Source organism: Vitis riparia, chromosome 15 (assembly GCF_004353265.1).
Source record: "Vitis riparia cultivar Riparia Gloire de Montpellier isolate 1030 chromosome 15, EGFV_Vit.rip_1.0, whole genome shotgun sequence".
NCBI lineage: Eukaryota > Viridiplantae > Streptophyta > Magnoliopsida > Vitales > Vitaceae > Vitis > Vitis riparia.
This window is the reverse complement of record NC_048445.1, coordinates 19,814,100-19,825,690: the sequence shown is the minus strand read 5'-3', so window position 1 is coordinate 19,825,690 and position 11,591 is coordinate 19,814,100. Positions and strand designations below refer to the sequence as shown.

At 30.9% G+C, this 11,591-nt stretch overlaps 1 protein-coding gene across 2 annotated transcripts; it reads right to left on the bottom strand.

Moving 5' to 3' along the window:
- Positions 1 to 7,344: 7,344 nt before the first annotated feature.
- LOC117932343 (glutamyl-tRNA(Gln) amidotransferase subunit A-like) lies at positions 7,345 to 11,380 on the bottom strand. Of its 2 annotated transcripts, XM_034853562.1 has the most exons (12): positions 11,117 to 11,380; positions 10,356 to 10,448; positions 10,024 to 10,248; positions 9,844 to 9,926; positions 9,666 to 9,766; positions 9,424 to 9,547; positions 9,091 to 9,245; positions 8,814 to 8,950; positions 8,562 to 8,732; positions 8,188 to 8,412; positions 7,820 to 8,053; positions 7,345 to 7,720 (listed from the first exon to the last, which is right to left on the bottom strand). In XM_034853562.1, exons 1-12 carry the CDS (start codon positions 11,117 to 11,119, stop codon positions 7,580 to 7,582), a joined length of 1,692 nt encoding a protein of 563 aa, XP_034709453.1. In that variant the 5' UTR covers positions 11,120 to 11,380; the 3' UTR covers positions 7,345 to 7,579. The 2 variants fall into 2 exon arrangements, with proteins under 2 accessions (XP_034709453.1, XP_034709451.1); XM_034853560.1 differs by having other exon boundaries at positions 7,820 to 8,074; positions 8,562 to 8,950.
- Positions 11,381 to 11,591: the final 211 nt, after the last annotated feature.

Genomic DNA, 11,591 nt, shown 5'->3' with positions numbered 1-11,591 from the left:
GCTACCTATATAAAAGCATAAGGTGTTTGTCACATTGTTATTTCCAAAAATACTCCTATTAATTCTTATTATCAACCTAAATGGAAATTTAATCTTTCATTTACCTTCATTTTCAATTCCATGAACAATTTCATTCAAAGTTGAATTTAGGGTTTAATTACTTGACATAACAAAAATTTGTAATGTTCATAACTTGATTATGATTTCATATTTAAATTGAAATTGGCCTCACAAATCTGTAAAATAACCGAAATATTGAATCCTAAAACTACTTTCACGAACCTAAAAAATAACTGAAAATTTAATCTTTTCTATTTCCTCAACCAATTTAGGGTTTTACAATAAATTTTTAGGTTCATAATTTGATTTTTTTATTTCATATTCAAATTCAATCCTGAAACTTCTTTATGAAACTGTAAGAGAAGAGGTTAATGAAGTATAAGGTGTTTATCACGTTTTTATTTTCAAAAATACCCTTATTAATACTAATAATCAACTTAACTGAAAATTTAATCTTTTCATTTATCTTCATTTTCTATTTCATGAACCATTCCATGAGTTTAATTTAGGGCTTTAATTATTTTAAATAACAAAAATCTATAATATTCATAACTTGATTTTGATTTCATATTTAGATTGAAACTACCCTTACAAACCTATAAAAATAACTAAAATATTGAATCCTGAAGCTACTCTCACAAACCTAAAAAATAACTCAAAATTTAATCTTTTCTATTTCATTAACCATTTCAATAGGGATTTAATTTAGGGTTTTAATCGTAAATTTGTATGTCCATAACTTAGATTTTGTATGTCCATAACTTGATTTTGATTTCATTTTCAGATTCAATCCTGAAACTGCTTCAAAAACTTGTGAGAGAAGAGGTTAATATTTGTGGGAAACCTCTCAAATTAGGTATTCAGTTCCTCTCATTGAAGATCTCCAACTTCTGCTCGCTGATCTGAACCTGGCGAGGCTCGTGGGAGTCTGTTTTTTCATTTGAACTTGACAGGTTGGAATAGTCTTAAACATTGTCGGAGGCCGATGGGCAGACTCCTGATCTAAAACATTGGAGGTCGATGAGGCTCATCTTAGACTGTAATATATTGGTCGAATCGAATGATGACTTGGCATCCGAACCTGCAAATTCAACTGGCACAGCTGCCTTTCAATCGCATAAGCTGCAAACCTTCTGCCAGTGGTCCAGTGTCCCCTCTAGAGCCCCCTGGGAATATGCCCTAAGCTTGCTAAAAAACCTTGTCTTTACGGCTTTCAGGTACCTTGTCTTTACATTAGCTTGTAGGGACCTCGTCCTTCAACCTGTTCAATGGAGTATCGCCTAGGATCAACTGATTTGATGTTTATTAGCCTCAACTACGGAGTCTGATTTATTTACAATATGTACGGAGAGAAGTCTAATTTTGGTAAGAGATTATAAGTGTTTTTGGGATCTCAGATTCAAAACTAAGATGAAGGATAATTAAGGTTTATTTGAAATTCTTCTGCGAATCAGCTTTTTTTTTTCTTTGCTTGATAACAATTTTGAAGTATTTTAAATCATATTTGAGTGTGTTTTGAGAAAATAAATAAAATCTAGTGAATAAATAAAATAAAACCGATTTAATATTTATATTTATTATTATTATTTTCTTCAATGTAAGAGTTAATGGTGGGGGTGTTTAGCTGTTGAAGATAATCAACTTCAATGAAAATTTAATCTTTTCATTTCTCTTCATTTTCTATTTCATGAACCATTCCATTAAGAGTTTAATTCAGGGCTTTAATTATTTTACATAACAAAAATCTATAATGTTCATAACTTGATTTTGATTTCATATTTAGATTGAAACTACCCTTTCAAACCTATAAAAATAACTAAAATATTGAATCCTGAAGCTACTCTCACAAACCTAAAAAATAACTCAAAATTTAATCTTTTCTATTTCATTAACCATTTCAACAGGGATTTAATTTAGGGTTTTAATCGGAAATTTGTATGTCCATAACTTAGATTTTGTATGTCCATAACTTTATTTTGATTTCTATTCAGATTCAATCATGAAACTGCTTCAAAAAATTGAGAGGAGGTTAATATTTGTGGGAAACCTCTCAAATTAGGCATTCAGTTCCTCATTGAAGATCTCCAACTTCTGCTTGTTGATCTGAACCTGGCGAGGCTCGTGGGAGTCTGTTTTTTCATTTGAACTTGACAGGTTGGAATAGTCTTAAACATTGTCGGAGGCCGATGGGGCAGACTCCTGATCTAAAACATTGGAGGTCGATGAGGCTCATCTTAGACCGTAATATATTGGTCGAATCGAATGAGGGCTTGGCATCCGAACCTGCAAATTCAACTGGCACAGCTGCCTTTCAATCGCATAAGCTGCAAACCTTCTGCCAGTGGTCCAGTGTCCCCTCTAGAGCCCCCTGGGAATATGCCCTAAGCTTGCTAAAAAACCTTGTCTTTACGGCTTTCAGGTACCTTGTCTTTACATTAGCTTGTAGGGACCTCGTCCTTCAACCTGTTCAATGGAGTATCGCCTAGGATCAACTGATTTGATGTTTATTAGCCTCAACTACGGAGTCTGATTTATTTACAGTATGTATGGAGAGAAGTCTAATTTTGGTAAGAGATTATAAGTGTTTTTGGGATCTCAGATTCAAAACTAAGATGAAGGATAATTAAGGTTTATTTGAAATTCTCCTACAAATCAGGTTTTTTTTTTCTTTGCTTGATAACAAATTTGAAGTATTTTAAATCATATTTGAGTGTGTTTTGAGAAAATAAATAAAATCTATTGAATAAATAGAATAAAACCGATTTAATATTTATATTTATTATTATTTTTTTCTTCGGTGTAAGAGTGAATGGTGGGGGTGTTTAGCTGATGAAGAGATGCATGAGAAGAAAAGAAGAGAAAATTTGGAGTGTTATGTTGCCTGTCAAAGATGGAAGTCCAAGTAAGTCAAATGGTTGTTGATTGTTGCCTATATATCTCTTTGTTTACAATGAAGGAAGTCCGAGTAATAAGTCAAATGGTTGATTGACAAAATGGAAGAAAAGAAACGAAAAGAAATTTCGGGTATCACTTTTTTGTCTATTTGCTTTCAAAGGAAAAAAGAAAAAGAAAAAAAAAAAAAGAAGAAAATCAAAAGAAATTGGATTATGCTCTGTTTGGTTGCTGAAAAAATGGAGTATCCAAAAAAAAAAAAAAAAAGGAAATTTAGAAAACAACCATACAATGGGATGTTGTCTGCCCTAAAGAGAAAGTACGATTTTTGCTCATCAACATGAAGTAATTGAGGTATTTACATTGACTTCTTTTGTGCATTATTATTTTCCCCTTTAATGGTTAACATGCTTCTACCATTATTTTGTCTTATTTCCCATTTATTCACAACCTTTAAATTACATGATCAACAACCAAACAAAATATTAAGATTTTCATATAAAATTTACCAAAATGATAAAAAAATTTCTATTGAGATTTGATTTCTTTCGATTTTTTTTAACAAAACTTATTTTTTTCTTTATATATATATATTTGTTTTTGATTGAATAATTTGATATATTATATATTTTTCTTTGATATAAAATTATTTAATTTAATCTAGATGCTATTTTATATTTTTAGAAACAAAAAATAATAAGAAGTTCTATAAAATAGATAATAGTTTTTAAAATCGAATTAAAAACAAAAAATAATAATTAGTTCTATAAAATATATAATGGTTTTTAAAACGAAATGAAAATATAATATTTAAAAATGATTTTTAACTACATAATCTAAGTCAATAATTTTTAATTTTAATATAAATTTTTTATTTTATTTTATTACAAGAAAGTATATGGAATCAACTATTAATTTTTCTATTTACTCCTAACTTTGTTTAGTTGCTCCTCATAATTTTCAAAACACCCCTTATTTTTTAAGTTTCTTATTAATTGTTTTCCATTTTTTTTACTTCATTTTATTTTCATTACTTTTTCTTTTCTCCTTTCATTATTTAACTAATATCAATTCTTTAATTTCTATGAAACATTCAATTTTAGTTCATTAATAAATATTAATTTTGATTTATTGAATAAAAATTAAGGAAACAATACCAAAAAAAGAAAAAAAATGCTAATAATTGTTTAATGTTATATTAATAATTAAAATTTAATATTTATGTCTCTTACACTAATGATGTCTTTCTAAATCTTCATCTTTCAAATATAATCCAAAGTTCAATAATTTTATACCCTTGATCTTAAGTGCATACCGAAACAATAGAGATGAGATCAAATGCTACAATGAGACAAACTAGGAGATGAAGAGTGGGCATTGGGGGATTGGATCCTATAAAAGGATGAAGGGTATGATTGGCATCATAATGGAGAAGGATGAAGGTCCCTATTGTTATCATCAATATAACACAAATGTTAGAGCACTAAGTTTTGATTCCTCGATCTATATCAAATTCTTCATTTATATTTACTTAATTTGAGTTATACCACATACCAACTATATGCTCTTATGAAATATAGCCATGCCTTCATATTCTTATGCAATTCATTCATCAAGGGATGTATTAGTTTTGGAACACATGGCTTAATCCATTTGTTTAATGTTTTTACATTGCCAAAATTTATATGGTTTGTTATGCTTTGTTCCTTTATTAATTCAATTTTATAATTTTTACTTAGATGTATTTTAAGGATATAAGAACCCATTAGAAAGGAGATCATTATAAATAGTATCAAAGTCAATCCCTAGCTCCGATATGAGTCTTTATTTGTTTAATCCTGTAAAATACGATGAGAATGTTGTGTCTATATGAAAATGTGATATCCTTCATTGAATAGAGAAAAAAGTTTTTGGGACTATGTATATATCAGTTCCTTTTAATCATGTAAATGTGTTTTTATTTACACGATTGGAACGAGTCGTTACATGATGCGAACTTGAGTTGGATGGTAGTATAAATGAGCTTGAGTTTAAGAGTCAAAGATGAAGAAATTACTTTTTATGGAGGCTGGTGTAATTAGTTGGGTATTATTCATTCCTTCCACTTCATCGTGTACAAGGGGTTTGACTAGAGATGGTAGCTAGCGTTATCAAGTGGGTATTATTCATTACTTCCGGTTCATCATCGTGTATTAGGGTTTTGATTATAAAAGAGCAGTTCAAATACCTTCTAAAAAACATGTATAATTACTGATACTTTTCTTGATGCCCAGTACCAACTCCTTCGTGCCAATCGTCCAAAAACAGTTAGATGAATTAGCTCCTTCGGCAAAATGGAAAAAAAAAAAAATACTAAGAAAAATATTAGATTGTTTATTTTTATAATATTTTATTCCTATTTAATATTAAAAAATAAATAAAATTCAAAGTATTACTTTTTTTCATTTAGATTCAATAAAAAATTTATGATAAATCATAAAAAAATAGTAATACAAACAACTTAAAGTCTGAAGACAAATTGCTTTCAATAAAAAAACTAAAAAAAATATGAGAGAATTATCTTTTGAGGGTAGATGGACCCCCAAATTAACAAAAGGTTCATATAACTCTTCAAATTGAGTTGAAGGATATGAAATAGTAACGGACAAATATACCCTTTAAGAACACATATAAAATATTTTATAAAATTAAGTTAAATAATTTTTTTTCAATAATTTTTTTTTCAAAAATACTAAATTAAATAAAAGTAGTTTTCAAAATATTAAATTAAATATTTTTCTTTCAAAAATATTAAATTAAATTAAATTATTTAAAAAAAATTAAATTAAATATATTTTTTAAATATTAAATTAAATAAATTTATTTTTAAAAATATTAAATTAAATAAATTTATTTTAAAAAAATATTAAATTAAATAAAAGTATTTTAAAAAATATTAAATTACATAAAATTATTTTTTAAAAATATTAGATTAAATAAAAAATATTAAATTAAATAAAAGTATTTTTCAAAAATATTAATTTTTTCTCAAAATCAAAGAAGGGCATTTTTGGAAATACTGAAGGATGATATCCTTCAACTCAATTTTCATACTTTCATTGGGTCTTGAACTCAATTTGAAGAATTACATGGACTTTTTGTTAATTTGAGGGCCCATCTACCCCAAAACATAATTCTCCCAAAAAATAAATACCTTGAAAGTCAAATTGCTTTCAATAACATATTTTATTATTATTAAACATTAAAAAGTAAAGAAAAATCAATATCTTACTTTTTTTATATTTAAAATAAATCAAATATTTTAATTTTTTCTATTTAATAAAAAATTTATAATAAATTATAAAAAAATATAAAAACAAACGAGTTAAAATTTAAAAGGAAAAAAACAAAAACAACTAAAAAAACAAACACTCTCTAAAGTATGTGAGACAATACTTTTAGAAAATGCTTTAATATAAAAAATGTTTTTGGAGAAAAATCAAGAGTTTTAGACAAAATTTAGAAAGTATTTTTGGGGGAAGACAGTTTAGTTTCCTTCTTGACCAAGAACTCCTTGTATGAGTCATCATCACAAAGCTTTATCTCTTACTACTTAGACTATGCAAAAATAATTTCATTTCAACATCAAGATGGCTTGTATAGTGATAATTGATATATAACGGCAAAATTAAAAACTAAAGCTCTCAAAGTAATTTGATATTTGGCAAATGAGGGTGTTTTTTTTTTTTTTTTTTTTTAACTTAATTCTAAATAGAACTTAAAACTAAATAATATTTAATAATGTTAAATATTATATTGTTTATTTTTATAATATTTTATTTCTATTAAGTATTAAAAAATAAAATAAAAATCAACATGTTACTTTTTTCATTTAAATTCAACAAAAAATTTATAATAAGTTATAAAAAAGTAATATAACAAACAATGTAAAGTCTAAAACAAATTACTTTTAATAAAAAACTTAAAAATAGACAAACACCATCAAAGTCCAATCCAATAAAAAGATACAAAATTGCATGCCAAACACTTATGAAAAGAAAACAAAAAAACAATATCAATATAATTGCTAACAAAAAGCAACACGCTTCTATCTACAAGAAACATGTTTAATGTTTTCAAGGCAATATAGAAGGACAAAAAATTTCAATTTTTTTGAGCAACGGAAAACCAGAAAATGGGAAGAACTGCCTTCGGAAATATGACCGCTATGACTAATTCCTCAATCTTTTCCTCCATTTCTCCTCATAAGCAAAACCTGAAAACCAGAAGATCCGACATTCTTCCAACGACATGAATTTGGAAACCTTTAAAATAAGCAGACTTTGTTCCTATAGATTGAATTACTTTTACCATTAAAATCAAAGCCCTCAATATGAGTTATGAACACTCATAGCCATCTCAAAAAACCAACAACCTGATTCTTTACTTTTTGAGAGTAGATACTACAAGCTTTCAGGAGTTTACTAGATTTATTACATGACTAATTAAGAAGACGGTTACTGGGGCAAAGCCAGAGGTCTCAGAGCCAGCTATTATTATACTACTAACTCCATTTCTATAATGAATGGTGGAGCTGGTATGAGAGCTACATTATGACAGCTGAACCAGAAGATACGGAACCTTCTAATCATGGAATTGTCTGGGAGGATTGGTAACCACGGGTGGATATGGAATCAACTATCACGTCATTTGGCCCAAGATCATCAATAGGTGGAGGTTGTCTATGGTGCTCGGTGACTGACTGGTAAGCCATGCCCAGTGCGAGAGCCTGCACATAAAGAGAACAAAACAAAAAATTCGTCAGCTACTATAACTTGATTTTCTTAATTGAAAAATCAGTAAATAGAGCTCTTATCATTGATCTTACAACGTGATCATGGTTTGGAGGAGCATAAATGCCAGTGGTGATGGTCTTCCTTCGTCGACTACCATCAGGAGGCGGGTTAGATATTTGGGTAAAACCCGTTGGGACAATAAGAACAGGCATACCAACAAGATTGCCCATGCAGACTTTCTCCGGATCAGTTGCACTGCCAATGAAAGCATCAACAGTAAAACTTTCTCTAATTTCCCGGATTAATTTTCCTCGTGCTCTTTGGGCCTGTGAACAATATTGCAAATCCTAATCACAATAAAATATATTAAGAATATAAAAAATTATAAATTTTAATCCCAACCCATTTTGAAGTAACAAGTTCACTTGATGATGATGTGATCAGATCTTAGAGAACTAACCTGGACATAGTCTACTGCAGGAATCACGCGTGCACGGCGTAGTTCAACAGGCCATTGGTCTTGAGCTTCATAAAAGTCATCCTCCCCAGTTCGCTGCCACTCATCAAAGTGAGCCAACATATCAACGTCCATCGTAAAATTGAGGATTCCTTGAACATGGTTGACAGTGTAATTCAATTTGAAAGGAACCATTTTAACGCCCTTTGATTCAAGTATATGAACAACCTGAGAAAGTTCAATATATTAAAATCCAAAGTAACTCTACGAGCAGCATGAACGTGATAAAGTTCTTGACCTGGCAAAGGTCTGAGTGATCTATCTAACGATAATTTGAACTCAAAAATTTTAATTTTAATACATAGACCCACTCTTACCTCCATCTCAGCATCATCCAGATACCCAACAGTAAGATTTGTGATGTCTACTGAGAATGGGTCATCAAGGGAAATGTCTTTTGAGGAGGGATCATCTGGATCCTTTCCGAGAATCGCATCCAGGATAATTGAGCAATCTGCAGCACTTCGACAGAATGGTCCAATCTTATCCTGAATATATGTATATTTAGATTCCACAACAAAATAAGGGAAACAAATGTAGCACATAAAGTGAAGATGATATGGTGATACCAAGCTTTCTGATATGCTCATTACACCTGTTCGACCAACAGCACCGAAAGTTGGGCGTAATGCAGTCACACCACAACGAGCAGCAGGGGAGGTTATGGAGCCACATGTTTCTGAGCCAATTGCAAAAGGAACCATGCCTGTGAGGGAAAATAATTTCTTAGTTGTTGCTTTGTTCATGGGAAGACTCAAACATAAAAAGGAACCAAGAAATCAAGCTAGAAAATCAAATGGGCAGAAATTAAAATTTAGAATAGCTCAAGCACTAAATTAAGGATACCTGCTGAGGTGGAAGCAGCAGATCCAGAGGATGAACCACTAGAGTATTTCATAATATTCCATGGGTTCCTCGTCCTACCTCCAAACCAGATGTCACTATATGCCAGTGATCCAGTAGCAAGCTTTGCAACAAGAACAGCCCCAGCAGACTTCAACCTGTACTAATCAGAGTCAAATTAAATGGTCTGAACATGACTGAAGATTTGTCATCAGGTTTCTCCTTTTTGTTTAAAAGATATATCATCTTTCTGCATGCTCCCTTTCCTTTTATTAAGGATTTGTATTCAGAAAGAAAAATGTAAGAATGGAAAGAAAGAAGAAATATTTGTAATACTTCTTGTAAACCGAAGCTTCAATGTTAAGAACTTGATCTTTGAAAGTTCTTGAACCCCAAGTAGTCTTGTACTGGGGTACCGAAATTATATCCTTCAACCCATATGGAATCCCATGCAGGGGACCTGTAACACAATTCAATATTACATTCTGAATCTAGGTTTTTATTGTACCATATATTAATTTCAAATCTTCAACTCTTATTTTGAGATTATGATGAGAAGAAATAGATCAAGGAGGTACCCAAATATATTCCTCGAGCAAGCATTTCATCAGCCTCTTTTGCCTGCTTGTATGCCAATTCTTCGGTGCAAGTGACCACAGCTTCAAGAACATGATTATACCTAGTGGTTCCCCAAAGCATATAAGAAAGATGACTAGCATAGACACATAGGAAACTTTCTTTTTTCTGCTTTATTACCTCTTTAATCTATGAAGAAAAATTCGAGTAAGCTCCTCAGAAGTAATTTGTTTTGTCTTAATGAGTTCCCCCAGTTCAAGAACCTGGTAAACATAAACAATTTCATATAAAAAACACTAAAAGGAAAAAAAAAAAAAAAAAAAAAAGTGAATAAAAAATTTGGTGGTAGGAAAGACCTACAGTCATGAAGGCAATATCTTCTTCACTTTCGGGCCTCTCTATTCCAGAAAGGGAAGGATAACTGAATCTTTTGCTTCGGCTTTGCACTTGTTCATTGCCCCACTCAGGATTGAAAACCAAATAAGGTGGATCATGTAAACCTCCATTAATGGAAGCAACTAACTTACGATTGGCTCTTGATATAGGGATGTTCAGCTCGGTTGCACCCTGCTCAATCTCGGCTATCTAAAAGGACAAAGAAGATAGAGTAATTATATGAGATAAAACTTGGATGATACAATCCAAAGTTAATGGATCATAAATAGTCTAAATTACAAGTTCATCAAAATCACCTTAGTATCATTGAAGAAGTCGGCATCAAATATTGCAAATGCACATTTAAGTGGTGAAACTTCATTAATCTTTTCCGAGCATCCAGCTTTGTCCTGATCAAAGAAACAAGAATGTTTGCTTGAGAGTAAAAATTAGAGAAACAATGGAATAAAAATGAAATGGACTCTTCTCTGTTCTAAATTTTTGTTGGGTAGACAACATCTCCCCAAATGTCAGGGTACAAAATACAACGAGAGACAAATTGACATTTTCTTAAAAGGGGGGAAAATGAGTAAGGTTGGGAAATTAGCTTCCTTCTTAAGCATTTTCCCCTTTTCCCCTAAAACTCTTTGAGAACCAAAGGGAAAAGTATATGACCAATCAAAGCTCCTGCTAGTATATAAGGTGCTGTTTGGTCATCATTTTATAAGTAATTTTCTTTCTTTTAGCAGCTAAAATCAATGACAATGTTAATTTCAAAAGAAAGAAAAAGTAGTTCCAAACTGCTAACAATTTCAGAGGAGGACAAGAACCACCTCCTCCTCATCCCCAATTCTTCAAAGCTAAATGGTGGGTTTTGTAGAAGCAGTGGCTGTTGTTTCATATTCATATCAGTTATCAAGTTTTTATGTATGTAGAGTCTCCAAATGACTGTTCACAAGCTCTAAACGTATAGAATGAAATCTGAAATTTCTATCACAGCAGGGACGAAACAGACCCACTCTTGGATGTTTCTGATACATTAATTGATTGATTATAGAATGGAGAAAGAGAAAGTTACCATAATTGCTCCAGTCCCGGCGAGAAGACGGCTGGATGAGATAAGAAAGAGGAGGCAAAAATAAAAAATAATACAGCAAACGTATCTACGGGAGTTAGAGTGAGGTGGGAAGAAGGATGCTCCCCTGCATGACTGCTGCTTTGTCACACCCTTAATTCCTCCTCTTCTTCCTTGGAGTTCTGACAGAAAAACTGCAGTCTGCTGGAGATGCTGCTTCCAGTTTTATTGCAACCCAGTTTCCCAAGCCATTGACTCAGGATCCTTGCAGGACACCTACTCTACAGGGTTTTTTAAAGCCTGATTATGACTTTTTGCATAACTTTTACCCAAAATAAATAAATAATTTATTTATTAAAAATTCCTATTATGCTTCTTGCATTCTTTTTCCATGGAAGAAAATATCGCTTACCCCAAACAAAAGGTTTGGAATTCACCTCGTCCACCAGGGCAAAATTTGCCCCTTATTAAATGTAAT

What these genes read in the sequence shown, in the direction of transcription:
- LOC117932343 (XM_034853560.1), bottom strand. An exon ending in TGCTGCTTCCACCTCAGCAG is followed by an intron (nt 8,951 to 9,090) that starts GTATCCTTAATT and finishes TTTCCCTCACAG; the next exon opens with GCATGGTTCCTTTTGCAATT. An exon ending in CTGCAGTAGACTATGTCCAG is followed by an intron (nt 8,075 to 8,187) that starts GTTAGTTCTCTA and finishes TATTGTGATTAG; the next exon opens with GATTTGCAATATTGTTCACA.